The sequence below is a fragment of the Palaemon carinicauda genome, chromosome 44 (genome assembly GCF_036898095.1).
Source record: "Palaemon carinicauda isolate YSFRI2023 chromosome 44, ASM3689809v2, whole genome shotgun sequence".
NCBI classification, from domain to species: domain Eukaryota; kingdom Metazoa; phylum Arthropoda; class Malacostraca; order Decapoda; family Palaemonidae; genus Palaemon; species Palaemon carinicauda.
In genome coordinates this window covers 9297655-9315154 of record NC_090768.1, presented here as the reverse complement: position 1 = coordinate 9315154, position 17500 = coordinate 9297655, and the positions used below count along the sequence as shown (strand labels likewise).

The 17500-nt window shown below is 33.9% G+C and overlaps 1 protein-coding gene across 3 annotated transcripts in view; it reads right to left on the bottom strand.

Annotated features, from left to right (window-relative positions):
• The window catches only part of LOC137634274 (uncharacterized), a 375180-nt gene that overhangs the window by 214861 nt on the left and 142819 nt on the right, over positions 1-17500 (bottom strand). For 2 of the 3 annotated variants that reach the window (XM_068366573.1, XM_068366575.1), the window contains 2 exons: positions 12581-12789; positions 8454-8552 (listed from right to left, as the gene is read on the bottom strand). In XM_068366573.1, the coding sequence (XP_068222674.1) occupies positions 8454-8552; positions 12581-12763 (282 nt within the window). In that variant the 5' untranslated portion in view covers positions 12764-12789. The remainder of the gene's footprint in view (positions 1-8453; positions 8553-12580; positions 12790-17500) is intronic. The other variant, XM_068366574.1, reaches the window with a different exon arrangement.

The window sequence follows — 17500 nt, the reverse complement described above, 5'->3', positions numbered from 1 at the left end:
GAGAGAGAGAGAGAGAGAGAGAGAGAGAGAGAGAGAGGAGAGAGTTTACATGTACAACCATGGCTTTATGCATAAAGAATAAAATGGCATGCAAAATAGTCTTACATAATACTATACTATCGAGTGCATCAGTTGAAAAAGTGAAGTTCATCTCTAAGCTTTCTCTGCCTTGAGACTTTCTCCATTGAAGGTATTGGTATTGTATTTTAACATCTGCATCCTCGAGTAACTGATTTGCATAATCTTCCTTTTTATATACGCAACTATGTTGGAGTATTCTGCACTCTCAATTTCTAATCCATTTCCTAAACAAACGGTTCAATGCCGATGTTTTCAGCTAGCATTTCAGCATTTATAATGGAAAAGGTATGTTGGATTAACTGATTAATTCAAACGACGCTTCATAATCAATGAACAATTTATTGATTTTAAGAACAAGAAATTCAATCTGTATAATGTTTCACGTAAGAGGATTCCATGATGGTTTCTCATCACAGTATGTCTTTGATTACAATTTTGATGCATGAACATATATACTGACTAACAATTATATGTATTATAAATCATAAACTTGGAGAACAATTATACTAACAGATATAGTCATATAGTCACTATTACTTAAACTTTCTTGACAAATATACCTTAAATACTAGAAATAATACATATGATTAAAAAAAAAGTTTACATTTAATAAAAAATATAGTTTACGACTATTCAACATACAATTAAAAACACATATTCTAACCTTTAAAAACTAAAAGAGCTTAAATTGAAATTCTAACATAAAAGAGCCCTCTGCTTAGCAGGTACAGTTGCAAAGACGTATTACAGTGCAACGAGAAACTTTTAGAGCCCTCAATTAGCTCCTTGTGGGAGTCACGACTTCATCAAATACTGTTTAACTTAATGGCCACGTTGAGAGCACGAAGGCGCTCATATCCTTTTCCTGCCTGAAGGAGGGAGTTCCTACAATCACTGCGGTGATGGTTGGGAGAGGGGGCTAGTGTGGAAGGAATACCAGGGGAAGGGGTGTCTTCCATTCAAATGAAAATGACGAGGTTATGACGCATTTAGTATGATATTACAGCGACGTCTTATATTTCTTTTTAAGTAAAAGGCAATTTCCCGTCCTTAATGCATTTACCCAGCATCAAGCATCTCATGAGACATTCCAATGAGATGCTCTTTACCGTCAAACGCAGCAGCATCATCCTGATTTCATACAAGCAGTCGTGATCTGGCAACTTCAGGGCAGCGCTCAAGCAGTTCAATGAGATGCCCTATAATTCAATTAACGTTGAAAATTGCATGTCTTATCACGCTCAACTGAGCGTGAAATAGCCATTTAAGAAATGCGAGGCATAAGTTAGGCTAAGAAGCAATATATACCAGAGGGAGAAGTGCAAGGCTGTAGGAAACCGTGTTTACTTCAAATATATAATTTAGATCTTTCCAAAAAAGCTGACTTTTAAAATCAGCGCTCAGAGTTTACTTTGTGTTAGCAATTAGAGTGGAAGGAAAAAAAACGCATTGCTGCGACCATGTTAAATAGGTTAATTTCCAAAAAGAAAAACTCAGCAATGGAGATTTATAGCGATTTAAAGTATTTAAGATACTAGACAAGATTTTATTTGTGCTCTGCTACCGAAACTTTCTAAAAAAAAAAAGAAAAAAAAAAAGTCTAAATCCTCTAAAACTATTTGACGACTTTTACTGGTTAAAACACTTAAGTACAGTTTCCAGTGTTAACAAATCTACAAAATAAAATCTGCTTTGATAACGTCAAAACTCCATTACACACACACTCTCTCTCTCTCTCTCTCTCTCTCTCTCTCTCTCTCTCTCTCTCTCTCTCTCTCTCTCTCTCTCTCTCTCTTTCAGGTGTATTTTAAAAAATGCCAAAAACACTGGGCCTCTTTCTATTGAAACATTTCCGTGTTCTAAATTCTAAAAACTATTTTGAATATTATCTCACTCAGTTATTGTTGATTTTGTGATTGGAGTTAATTTCCGGTTTTTTTGGTATTCTTAAGAGTATTTTTTTTTTCGTCTATTGGCGAGGAAAATCTGATATGCTGTATTTGGATATCAGTTTTTAAGGATGATAACCATATAACATGAAAAGATTATACATCCATATAAAAGGTTATGCAGCAAAATCAATTATCTAAAAAATATATTGGATTAGACGTGAAAAAACAAGGTAACTAAAAGAAATAGCTTTCTATCTAAAGAAATATTCTTTATACATTTCATTGGAAATATATTTTACTTAGAGAATTGTTTACTTTTTATTGCCTATAAAAATTTTTCTTAAGAGTTGATTACTTTCCTTTTAACCCTCAAAGCTATAAGATTCAATTTCATTGTATTATATAACAGTAATGTTATTCATGTTCAATAGAAGCTATATATACTATATTAATTTAATCCTTGACGAGTAGTTAACATTATATATCTTTTATCATAATTTCATGGATATACATAAAAATATGTGGCAAACTAAGAGTAATGTAGATCTAGTCATTGTATCAAACGTTATATATTGTCTAAATCTTGAGTACATACAAATTGGCTCTTTCATAAAAAAAAAATTGAGAAAGGCAAGTTAAAGATAAGCAATGAATCAGGACCTTCGTCTGCAGACTAAAAAAAAAAATTGAGAAAGGCAAGTTAAAGATAAGCAATGAATCAGGACCATCGTCTACAGCCTAACACGGTTGCTATTGTGGTGGCTGGTGAGCCCCTCCAACAATATTTCCAGGCGCAAGTTTAGACAGACGATGGATGTAATACCAAAGGAAGTGAAGGGCAATGGGGGGGTACCCCTGTAAGGGAAGGGCTCCGAGGAAGAAAGGAAGGAGAGAGAGAGAGAGAGAGAGAGAGAGAGAGAGAGAGAGAGAGAGAGAGAGTGAGAGAGAGAGAATTATGGGATGAGCTCAAGTGCCTATTATGTGGAAGCCTTTTTGAACTCCAACACCTGAAGGTGGTTGTAAACGGGCATTGTTGAAGGGTTGTGATGACCCTACCAATAGATATTACTCACTGCGCAGTAGAAAAAACCCACAATAGTTTCTATAAGTAGACCGTATTAAGGATCCAGGAATGATAATAACAGGGAACCAGAGAAAGTTTTTTAATATACGTTCCAGAAAACTAAGTAAAATTAAATATTAAAAAGTTAAACCAGCTGAAAGCCAATCAGAAAAGTTCTATCAAAACGCTATTCATAAGAAGGGGCGCTTTCAGCTATGAATTATTGTTGATGGTTAACAGTCTGGCACTCCATAATTAAGGAACGATGCCAAGTATCTCCGAAGTAGAATGTTCTAATCTTACTGCCATTTTTTAAGAGATTTTACTCTATAATCAAAATAAGAGAAAGTTCCAAGGCAGAAGATATTTCTTTAAGTATTCATTCCATAATGTTCCCACATTTTTGTAAGGGGAGGAAGATTTCGTGACTTGGCTTCACGTGTATAAGTTTGGATGCCATACTTACACATAAGACATAAATCACAATGATTTTGCATCCTTGGTTTTACTTGATATTGTTACACAGCCTTCAGACATTTCATGATCTGAAAGTAAATTGATAAAATCCTCGAAAGTAACTTCATAAATTGTTAATGTGAGACATAAAGCCATAAAACTTTAAGTGAGACACTTTCGAAAGACTAATTTAATGTAGAAATCTAGTTGTGGCATTCGATAATGACGGTTTGCGCAGTGTTAACACAAACGAAATTTAATTTTGATAGAAACGACAAAAAGAACTCTCTCACGCGTAATCAATATTACCTAAGTGCTAAACGCCCAAGACACCTACATTACACATTTATGACCGTGAGACGCACATAAATTCACGATAATGTGCTGTTCGCGCTCTGGTCGTAATGCAAAAGAATGAGGCAAGACCCTACACCACCACGCATCAAGACATTTCACTCATTCCCACGAAAAACACGACAGGGTAAACTAACCCTCATAATTTCCGCCGGTTTCCTTCTCTTACCGACGGTGAGAGCTATTAATTGTGAAACTGTCCACTCCTTTTTTATAAATACTGTTCCCACGCTTTAGCAAGCCAAATTGCCATGAATTAGAGCCCGGCCGAGTCCGTTCGCTCATTCTCTAAACAGCCGATTTTAAAATGTTCCCATGATAAATGACAGGCTTTCACTTCTCAATCTGGTGATGATAATGATGATTACGATACATTCACGCGGGATAAACCTGGCGTTTACCGTTGGCCACAATCTGTTATTCAGTCAGTGGGACAAATGTGGCAAAATGTGTCAAATGTGGATTAATGGATACGAACCAAACCATTTTTAAATGCACAAATAAACTGTGCATCAAAATTTGGGAACAAAGATTTAATCATGTAGGAGTAAACGTTAAATGCCTCTATATCTCATTTCATTCTGACAGAAGAAATCATGGCGTCGACACTTTATGATGGATAATTATGAGCATAAAACTTTAATTATACCCACTCTTACACCAAATCTGGAGTCCCAATTAGGATTACAAGGAAAAACTTGCCTTTGATGAACAACACCTTTATGAATATAAACCAGGTCTTGATGAACTCCATCAGTTCTCAGTTTCAGTAAAAACGGCCAAATTTCAAAGACGGTCAACACCTTGCAATTTTCAATTCGATAAGAGATTTTTTAAACGCAAACTGATCTAATTGATTTTTCGATGAAACAGCATAATTGTTTAACGCAACATGAAGTAGGCGGACTTATTTTTTTTTCACTATTAAGAGTTATTCACCAATAATATATTCAAAGACATTACATGGATTTTATACAAATAGAATCAGCCCTAACAAAAGTTGAATGTTTCTCCAAGTCAATCATAAATGGAATGCACAACTTATATCAATGCATCAATACACGCAAACAGTAAATTAATCACATTAAATCAAAATATAGGGCATGTACTCATTACCTCTGTGAAAAGAACAACAACCCTAAGCCTAAATGTCATATAAATTATAAGTCGATTACAGCATTAAAGTGGCCCAGTTAAATTTCATCCTATAAAACAAAACTTGTATCGAATCATAAACAAATTTCTGTGTTACGACGACAGTTTACGGTAATGAATTCCTCGCATGACTGTCAACAAATCCTAAACAAGAAAACGCAGGGCAACATAAATCCCTCCGTTTATGTTGACTGGACAGGCACTGTATGGAAGACGGCGGAGAGCTATCAAGATTTTACAATCGAATTGGATCTTCGTGTATAATAAGCTTTTTATTTAGGTGTAAGGCACAACTTAAAAGCGAATTGTGAAACACCTTCAATCAGCTTTGTTTGTATCGAGTTGTCAAACCAATGATGCCATCCAATATGGACTCTTATCTTTGAGTTGTAAAATGTATCATTATCCACAAGTGTATAGGTCAAAATTATCTGTTAGAATGTATAACCAAATATTACTCATGTAAATAACATTATTATTTTGACCTTGTAATCTAAGTTTGCCTGTTCATAGAAATATTCAACATTGTTAAGCAAAACATATCTGTGAAATTAATATTCAATATCAAGCATAAGCATTTAAGATTTGAAACACTAAATTGGTAAAAACAATTCTCAAGCTTTAATAAATACTCGTTGAAACATAACATTCAGTCTTTAATATAACAAAGTATTCAATATTTGTCGGATTTCACAACAATAAATTCACTAACGTTATTTTTTTGTATCATTATTATTATAATTATTACTAGCCAAGTTACAACCCTAGTTGGTAAAGCAAGATGCTATAAGCCCAAGGGCTCCAATAGGGAAAAATCGCCCAGTGAGGAAAGTAAATAAGGAAATAAATAAATGATGAGAACAAATTAACATTAAAAATCAGTACTTAACAATCAGGATGGCAAAAGTACATGTTTTTTATCTGTCAAATTTGTATTTGAGTCTAACACTTGTAATTAATAAACCATTAAAAAATAAAGACTTCATAATTAATAAATACTTAGTTTATATATATAAATCAATGCTCAAGTTTTCCGAAATAAGTCTCATGTCCACTGAGAAACGGTAATCAAAGTCAACGAATGAAATTTGCGTAGATACGCTAAATCAAATACAACTTCATGTATGAGGAAAGGAAAAATATTGTTAATTCATACTTATTTCAGAGCTACTTACTGAAAGGTACGTATTATCAACTTTTATATGGGATCCTCAAAACGAATGCATATTGTTGGAGTATGACATTAATAATGGGTACTCGAAAATTTAACTATTCGAAATTACCATATGTCGAGAACTAATACTATGTTGAGAATAACACAATGAAATTTTTCAAATATAAGCAGATGGAGAAGTTGGTTAAATGCCACTGGAACATTTTACCACACAAAATGTTTAAATTATAAGAAAAAAAAAACAGCTTTTCATTTGCGTCACCATATAGAAAATTGATAGTTTACGTGATTTTACAAATGCAATGCCATGAAGTATTAACAGCCGTGTATAAACATTTTATAAGATGTATTTTCTCAATATTTATCAATAATTCTTTATGCAACGCGACCTAACTGTTTTTTTAGCTGTCATCACACCTGGGTAATATAAAACAATGAATAATTAAATCCGTGGAAGAAATAGATCAGGCTTGTTAATCTTAAGCAAGTTTCCAATATTTTTCAAAGTCCACTACTCCTTTAATTGAAACATTTCTCTATTCAATTGTTTTTATACACAAATATATATCTGAAAAGACACGTAAATAAAATTCGAAATTTAGTGCCGGGAATATAACAGCAACAGAAAGGTTTGTAAAACATCCAAAATGGTTTGGATTAAACTTTTTTGAACATGTGATGTTTTAGAAATGCGTTCAAATGTTAAAGCAGCCATACCATTAAGGAAAAAACTTGCTCCGCAAGTGCCCCAAAATAAAATGGGTTCACTATTATTTTAACAATACTGTATTATTGTCAGTACAGTTTCATGGTACCGGAAGATCACTTCTTTTATTAATGGTTCAGATGTCAAACAGGCCCGTTTCACGAGTATATCTCGTTCTCTCTATTCTGCAAACATGGTATTTCATGAAAATGAAGCTTAAATTTCATAGCAAAACCCCAGTCTCTTTTCCGGACAAACAGGCATATCATTATTACAGCTAAAACCCAACCATCATGGAAATGATTGTTTATCAAAACTCCCCTTCTTGCTAATCCTTAAACCCCTTCATGCCTCTCATTCTACATGAAAAGGCCTCTGTAATCCACGTGTGTTGTCATTACCCGAAAGCCGGATAAAAGCTCAGGAATTTCACGGATCATCGCAACGAAACCTACCCCAGGAAGTACCGTTCAGAAGTGGGATTAAGCACTTCAAAGCTAAATAATTGTGGGAACTGTTTTTGTGGGAAAATGTCTGTCTTTTGGGCTACGCAGCAATGGAGAAAATTGTGTCAGGAGCATTTAGGAGGCAAAACGCTCTTACTGTTGAGAAATGTTCAGTCTGAGAGGTGTCGTCTGCAAAAGTGATCGCACTGTTAAGCCATTACTAAATTTTACACAGCAGAACAAACCAAGGATTTAGACCTTGGAACAAAGAAAATCGTACATCGAACCCATAATGGATTATATTTCCGAAATTTTTGTTTTAATTTCGCCTTTTTCTTTGTATATCGGTCGTACTTTTCCATGCTAATGTCCATTCAGTCAGAGACGTTCTGTGAAGCCTTTGTTGATTCAGCTTAAAAAGGGGTTCAGCTAATTTTCCGAGCAAACAGACCGCAGTAAAGTAAACCACCGACGAACACTACAACCTTCTCGACAAAAAAAAAAAAAAAAAAAAAGATCTGCAAGAACACCTCACACCAGGAACAAGTTTATCTGCCAAGACACTAATCTAAAAAGTCTCTGCGTTTGACCCTTCTCTCACTGATTAGCATCTCGCTCTCAGACAGACACTTGGGATAACATTATCATCTTCGAGAACCTGTTCTTTCTCTCCCTCTCTACTTCACTCCAAACTACCGCCACTGCTACTAAACTCAGTTCCTGGGGAGCGGAGTGGGTGTTACCGCAATACTGTCAGATTCATTTATTTTCGGACATTTTATTTGCTAGAGTACCCTCTCCATTTCTCTATTCAAATTAAGGCAGATATCAAACGAGAAGAGGGTTAAAATTAACACAGTGCAAATACTCACCTTATTTAAATAACATGAAGATAGGCGAGAAAGACGAATTTATATATTTTCACACAATGTAAATATAACGTTTAATAGTAAATTATAATATATTCAAAACTAACAAAACCTCGATAAAAATACTTATTCACGCAACACAGACATAGGCGAAATAACTCCAAAAACAAATAAATTTAACACTACTTCATTAAAACAATAATAACAAACTCACCAACACATTAATGAATGTGAAACAGAAACTCAGGTATACTCACGTTATCTGTCGAGTTGACTTTGGCTCCAGCCAGGAGAAGAGCAGCCACGGCGTTCGGCTGATGCCGGATGCACGCCCAGTGAAGGGGCGATCGTCCACACTGAAAGGCGCCACACCCACGCAGAAGGAGCAGAGGAAGGGATAAAGGAGGCAAAGATGTACGGACAGCCCAGGGAAGCATGGCATGCAAGAGAGATGAAATAACAGAATACAGGGGAACGAAAATTGAAGAAATTCGAAAATAATAATAGGAAATATTTAAAAAGATAAATGAAGAGGCAGGCGATGTTTAAGAGTACAAATTGGGGAAAGAGAAGTTGAAAGTTTCCCGAGAAGAAAAATGCAAATCAGATAAATGATGGATTCATGAAATTTATATTCAAAGGAAATAAGATCACGAAATATATAACGAAGGAAAATAAATGTTGGAAATAAAATACGATGAGCAAAGAAACCCAATCATAATTAGCGCAGGTAAAAAATAAAATCCAGTTGAAAAATAATGGATTAAAGGGAAAGTCAAGGATATGAGCCATCCAAAATGGCACGATCAGAAAAAATTATAAAGTATAATATTCAAACAACATAACCATACCAAGCGGTTACAGAGACAACACAAACCATTTAAAGATGTTACAGCAAGAAAAATCACAATATATTTTAAAATAAACATACAAAATAGGAAACCAGCGAAGAGCAAAAGAATATATGAACGTTAATAAAAAATACATCATACATTTAATGAAAGAAATGCAAAACATAAGAGTGATCATATTACCAGTCCCACAAAAAAAAAGCCAGAAATTATGGTAAGGAAATTAAGGAAATTACCATAAACAGGAAAGCACGCCCAACCCGCATTTGGAAATGTCAGTAGCGTGGGTTATACCGTAAAGAAATCAGCAAAAAAAAAAGCAAAAGTCATAATTCCGTTTAAAAAGTTTTACCCAAAGGAGATAATGAAATATTTTAGACGAGAATATATGATACAAAGATTAATTTCGAAAGAAATAAGCAGCATAAATGCTCAAAATAAATTTTATTTTTGAGATAGAAAAGTGAAGGTTTCAGTCGAATGTTTTTTATATATAAAATGCGCGAAGAAGGACGAAATTAAATTAGAAAACAAATAACCAAAAAATAAAGACCCAGGAAAAAGTAAAAGTGAGAAATACGATACACAGAAAATCAAGAGACGTAAAAAATTATGAATAAATTTTGAAAGGAAGGGAAAGACACGATAAGGAGAGCCATTGTGAAAGGGAGTTAAAGATGAAGGGTGCGAAAGGGTGGCCATTGGAGGGAAAAAGAGAAAAGGGAAAATGTGCTCGTCAATATGTGGTTGGGTGATTGGTGTCAGACAACATACAACATATATAATTCAATCTTGAAAGGCATGAGCACCTTAACAACCTTATGCTAAATGGTACATCAACGTCTGAGTTGTGGATCCCTTGTGAGAGTATTATTTAATGGTGAGCATTTGGCAAAAAGTCTGTATTTCATAAAGCTATTTCATAAATTTCCAAAAAAAATGACAGCTGATGGGTATATTTCTTGATATTGAGAATTAAATGTATTAATGTCAATTTATTTAATGAAGAAGAAAACTTTGCCAATAGTAAAGCGTACACTTATACATGCTCACACCCACAAATACATATGCACTGCAACTGTATATATATATATATATATATATATATATATATATATATATATGTCTATATATATATATATATCTATATATATATATATATATATATATACATATATATATATATATATATATATATACAAACATGCTCACGCATTTTCACGTGTGTGTGGTATATATCAGTTTACTTCAAGGAATTTTAAGTTGATAAACAAATTAATCTGTCGTATTCATAAACATTTCTAGTCTCTTCAATTCCATTGCTGATCTCAGACGTTGAAGCCCATTGCAGGCAACAATTCACATAAAAAAAATACCCAATTACCTTAATACAATATATACATGCAACAAACAGCAAATAATCAAAATCAATAAAAAATCTAAATTATACACAATACATAAATATTACATTTCGATTTGTAATGGTCCCATTTCTTCTTAAGTAATAAACATATAAAAGACAAAAATTACAACATCATTTTTTCATGAACATCGCTTAAATATACTGGAAAAGGAATCCTGAACACCAAAATACTTAGAAAGTATCAGAAAATAAAGGAAAACAAGAATATCACATGACTATATAAAGGAAAACAATAAAACCACGTAACTCTACATAAAGGAAAACAATAGAATCACGTGACTCTACATAAAGGAAAAGCATAAAATCACGTAACTCTACATAAAGGAAAACTATAAAATCGCGTGACTCTACATAAAGAAAAACCCTAAAATCACATGACTACATAAAGGAAAACAATAAAATCACGTGCTCTACATAAAGGAAAAAAATAAAATCACGTGACTCTACATAAAGGAAATAATAAAATCACGTCACTCTACATAAAGGAAATAATAAAATCATATGACTCTACATACACATGACTACATAAAGGAAAACACTAAAATCACATGACTTCATAAAGGAAAACAATAAAATCACGTGACTCTACATAAAGGAAAACAATAAAATCACGTAACTCTACATAGAGGAAAACAATAAAATCGCGTGACTACATTAAGGAAAAGAGTAAAATCACGTAACTCTACATTAAGGAAAACAATAAAATCACGTGACTCTACATAAAGGAAAACAAGCATTGCACCACATGCTTCCCTCTATTCCCAAAGGCAAAAAAATCCTTGATAGCCAATCTCTCCAAAAAGAAAGGGACTAATGAGATGCGACGCCAGATGTCACCTCCAATCACATGTTTCTCTGGCGTTTATCTCCGCGGTAAATATCTCGCAGGGAGAGAAGGGGGAGAGGGAGAAATAAGGGGGAACCTACACACATAAGGTCGCCATTTCCTTTTTAGGGTATCACAGATAGATTATGCACATTCCAGCGTCTTCTCGTTGGATTGGTTCCTTCATTACAGAGGACATACACCAGGGGCGGTAAATGGTAGAGAATTCTAACGTTACAGGTCTAAATGTCAAAGTTGATTTGGTGAAATATAAGGATTTCAATGACCAGGTATGTATAGCAGCGCAGATATATATATATATATATATATATATATATATATACTGTATATATACATATACATACTGTATATAAATATATATATAATATTGAATATACCCCCGAAAAAAAACTAAAGATTATACAAGCGAAGCTTCTATTTTTTAAAAATCAAAACTTCCAGATGACGTAGTAAATTAATAATTGAACAGAGAAGCGTTCGCCAGTGACAAAATGCGCCAGCAATCCGAAGGATGACTCGGCAATCAAGAAGCAAACAATGATGAAGTCGCAATTTTTGCAGATGAATCTTTAACAAAGGTGACTGCCATGAATCTAGACTTTTCCTCAGAGCGATCTTGTGACCTTGACAAAAATACAAATAAGTTTATTTCTTTTATATATTTTTTTTTTCACATTTTTATTTTGTCTTTTTCTGGAATGCTAATGTATAATTAATAAAAAAAAAATACTTTTTGCCGACTTTAGAGGGTCATATGAAGCTTTATATAAAGAAGCAGCTTAGTTAGAAGTAGTAATATCTCTATGCCAGAACAATCAAGCTGCAAATAAAGCAAAAAGCACAGAACAAGTGGCACGCAGTTCACCAAAATCTTAAACCTTATAAAGGAATGACCTAATAAGTGAATACAGTATGGTGCAAGAAGGAATGCAGTAACTTCAACCTTCAATATCGGTAATACAATTTCTCAAGCCCCTTTTCGCGAAACAAGAATGTTACAGAAAGTTGCAATGTTCATGTATTTCGAATACTTTTGAATACGACTTAATCTTTTGATGGTTATAAATAGAGATTAACGACAATTTTTTTCTACACGGGAAGATGCTTTTATAAGACAAATGAGATGGGGAATCAGATAAGAGGCTAAAATAGAAAAATAAAAGTATATAAATCTAATTATGTTAATAAATAAAATCCACCCTTAATAATAATAAAAACAATAAATAATAAAGAACAAAAAAATGCAACAATTCCACAACTCACCTCGTCAGTAAGGTTGACGTCAGCTCCCTCCTCCAGGAGAGCAAGAACTTTGCTGGTGTCCCCTTGAGCAGCTGCTCGCCTCAAGTCTTCGCCTTCGCCTCCTCCTATAACGTCTCCTGCCACGCCTACGCCAACGCCCACACCCACGCCTCCACCAGATGCTCCTCCAGGCACACCCACCATCACGGACGCCCACGCCCGATCATGTCCTGGGGTTGAGAGAATTGAAGATTGAGAAACAAAGAAAGGACAACACCAACAATAAAAAAGATAATAATAAAATGAGATAAATCAATATAAAAACATCGTATCCATCAGATAACTTTAGAAAAGACTTCTCAAGTTTCGTCTGTTCTGGAACCTGTTTAAACTTAGCTGCAATGATGAAGTCTTTCCTAGTTATCTAATAATGGTATCGAGAGCGACATGGTTGAAAGATGACGGTAACATCCCATGACCACAAACATAAATGAACAACATATCAATATATATTCTAATTTAAAAATTACCGAATTTTACAATTGGAAAGGATTCTACAAATTCAGAAGCCACTAAGTTAATTGAGGTCACTCAGCTACTAAAATATCAAGAAGTTATTTAAAGTGATCAGGAAAACTCGCATAATAACATCATATAAATACACTTATGAAATGTCATTCTCTATAATTTGCGTAACTAATAAAAAAAAAAAACATGGAGATCGCGACCAATAATAATTTCTGAATAACTTAACGAATTATTGTCGGTATGAGCGTAAATAAAATCTTATGAAATATTAATTTTAAATGTAAAATGTTGTTAAAAGTATTCAGAATGTAAAGGTTTATAAAGAGCAATAGAATAATTAAATAATAAAACTTTTTCTTAGAAAGGATAGTCTTTATATCAGCAGTTTCAAAGTTCAAGCTAAGATATCTATATCTAAATAATCCGCCTTTGCATAAAACTGTTCGAGCTTCTAAATAAAGAACGGATCTTGCATATTATTATACTTATTTTCAAAGGACTCCAAGAGTGGGCTGAGACGTTATCTGAACACAACTGTCTGCGTTGAAGTTTATTAAATCTTTCTCCTTTTTCCCTGGGCTCCTCCTGACACCCGAGAGATGTATGTTTCCTCTCCATCTCCTCTTGAGACTGGCCGTCCTTGTCCTAAGCAAGGATCCGTGAGCCTCTCCTGCTGCGTTCCTCTTCAGTGCCCTTCTTCAAAATTTATTTACTTCGTTATTTGCTATTTCTCAAGAATTTCTTCTCTTTACTTTCGTATTTCCAATTGTTATTTGATGAAGTATGAGCAGGTTTTTTTTTTTTTTTTTTTTTTTTTTTTTTTGAGAGAGAGAGAGAGAGAGAGAGAGAGAGAGAGAGAGAGAGAGAGAGAGAGATGTCCCCAGAAAAAAATTAATAAACTTCTATTTTTCATGATTTTTTTTACATTTATAACTTATAATATAGCACCTCAAACCGTTGTAAAAATTTCTTGACCCATACGAAGAGGATTTGTCCAAATTTCCTAAAGAACAGTATGACTGCTGACCTATAAAGCACATATGTACCTGTACTCACGTCGACCGTTGTGGGTCGCAGATAGGGTGGAGTGAAATTAAGCAGAGAAAAATTACCTGATATTAGTATTCGCTATTTAAAACGTATACCGTGATATTTTCACCCCCCCCTCTCTCTCTCTCTCTCTCTCTCTCTCTCTCTCTCAACTAGCGTGTCAGTGATGGTCTGCTGTAACCTCATTAGCCTATGATGATGCTGGAACTAATAACAATGATAATTACAGGCCATTCTAAATAACGTCTCGTCTGTGACCTAGATAGCCACCAGCTGTCCTGTCATTTTTTTTTATTGGGGGGGGGGGGGGTTGGGGTTTGGGGGGTGGGGTGGGGGGGGGGTGAATGAAAAGGTTAGTGTTCAAAGATGAACGGTTTCATACGAGGTTAACCCCCTCTTTTGTTATAAACAAGGGAGTTCATACTTCCTTTCTTTCCAATAAAATAACTCATCTTCAAAAATATTCATTTTCAAAATTGTCAGTGAGCTTACGCATTTGGGTCGGGTCTCTATTTTATATATAAAGTAACTTTTCTTTTCCAATTACAACGGAAAAAAGTTATTACATCATTGGCAAACATTTTTTGTGTAAATCTGTCTTCATCCTTAAAAATATCCATTGCTTAATGACTTACATTTCAATGTCTGCACAATATATTGAAGTAATTTAGCTATGAATATAAAGTACATCATTATATTTTGGAAAATAAATAAATCAAGAAAGGCGGTTTCCCCCCTAACAGGGACTGGCTCTATAGACAATGAAAAAGTCACTGCCACATTCATCTTTTAACAGATGAATCTAGGATGAAACCATTAATCTATAAAATAACCAAAGCATTAATTACTTCCTAAACCTACAGTACACAGTAGCATCACTATAAGTGCGCGTGGAAACACCTCTATCCAGATCGTAATTTCTGAAGACATATCACTTCAGGTCCCCTTCCAAATCAAAAGAAATGTCCAAGGCTTCCTTACATCCTAATCAAGTTGTCCTTGAATGTCACCTATTTCCTACGGCTTCTCATTCGGCGCCCCTATTACCATTCAAAGACTTCGCCCACTCTTCACATCTCACAGCCGGACGCGCCCACGACTTCCATAAGTCTCATACTAAGTTAGGATTATCGAACTTACTTTCTATGGGTGTGGATGTGATACTATGATAATCAAAATCAACACGAATAGGATGTGCCCTCCCAACGATAATCCGTAAATTGCTCACATATGGTTAGGTTGGATGGGATCATGGTTAATTTGTTTTACCACCTCTCTCAATTATAGGTGGTCTTATCAGTGGTTAGTAGCAAACTTGTTAACGTATCCATGTGCATGTTGAAGGCATTACCAGTATGGTATGGCTATAAAATGGTATTGATTGATTAGGACATGTCTGTCGAGTCCCTTAGAAAAGAAATTAATCAATAAAAATAAGAACAGAATGAAATTCCAAAAAATAAATTTGAGAACGATTGTAATCTACAACTATAAAACTTGAAAATTCAATGAAAAAATAAAAAATAAAGTATGACTTTAAATTACTAATTCTAAGGTTTTTAATTCCTAACTGATCCCTACAACAAATTATCAAACTGAAAGGTCCTATGGAATTATTCAACTTGAAAGGCTTTAGTAGATGAATCGAACTAAAAATGGCTTCTTCAAAGAAGCCAAACATGAGTTTATTAAACAGATGGGAGCGGGTTAGATGAACACATTAATCTTGATCCGGAAAGGTTTCAATGCAATGTATCATATCATAATTCACCGGTCTTGACAGAGAGAGAGAGAGAGAGAGAGAGAGAGAGAGAGAGAGAGCTTGAGTGTATGAAACAATTTAAATCTCGGTGAATGTCAAGAAAAAATAACGCTTTTTTCAATTTTGCAAAATAATAAAACTCGGTAAAGTAAAAATCCGCAAACCCTAGGTAAATACTTTTAAAAAGAGGTTGTTTATAAGAGAGAGAGAGAGAGAGAGAGAGAGAGAGAGAGAGAGAGAGAGAGAGACTTGTATGTAAGAAACAATTTAAAACTTGGTAAATGTCAAGGACAAAACGCCCTTTTCAATTTTGCAAAATAATAAAACCCGTTAAAGTAAAAATTAGCATACCCTAGGTAAATACTTTTAAAAAGAGGTTATTTATATGAGACCAAGAGAGAGAGAGAGAGAGAGAGAGAGAGAGAGAGAGAGAGAGAGAGAGCACTTAGGGCTTACCGATTATTTTACTCGTTATTTCATTCTCGAACTTTAACAATAAAATTTTCGCCCTGAATAATCTGAACAAGATGGTAAGCATAATTCAAGGTGGAGTTGAGATATTATAAAGATAAACGAAACCACATAATTAAAAAATATCTATTTCGTATGAGAGAGAGAGAGAGAGAGAGAGAGAGAGAGAGAGAGAGAGAGAGGTACATAGAAGGTACTCCAAAAATGGTAAATTGAAAAAAACCGAAAAATGATGAAGCTGAAAGACTATAGCCAGCGCCTTTAAAAAAATTAATGAGATAATTGGTTAGTATTTTTAACAAATTAAGTCCAGTACATCATATGAAATAAGCTTTCCCAAGGTAACAATTATCTATAAAAGGGGTAGGTGGTTATTCCCTGTAAATAAATTTTCTGCAAAATACTTACGTTTTGAGAAAAAGTTACATAAACTTTTTTTTTTTTTAATTAGGGGAACTGAAGGTCAGAGGATAAAACAAATAATGCAATACATCTGCGGATGTTTTTCAGAAATGGGTAAACAAATAAATCCTGTCGAAATCATAAAATTGTTTAAAATGATAAGGATACATGCTTAATTTCTAACTGTATTTATATACATATATTTTCACACACACATACATACATACACACACACACACACACACACATATATATATATATATATCCATACATACATACAATATATATATATATATATATGTATATATCCATGCATACATACAATATATATATATATATATATATACTGTACGTAAAACTCACAGGAACACGCAATGCTCAGATGCAAAAAACACCGACATATAAGTCCTGTGTCGAACTTTCTTGTTCTGCTGATAAAGTTGCACAGTAATGAAAGAAGAACATAAAAATATATTTTGTTTTTTGGTAAATTACATAGCAGATTTTAGAGCCTTCGTCCATCATCTGTGGACTTAGTTATTAACAAAAAAATATGGACGAAAGTTTTAAAGTCTGTTGTGTAATTTACAGAAATACACACTTTTATACTCGACTTTTATCAACGTGGAATATATATAATGCGCGCGCACACACAGACACACACACATACACACACACACACAAACACACACACATATATATATATATATATATATGTGTGTGTGTGT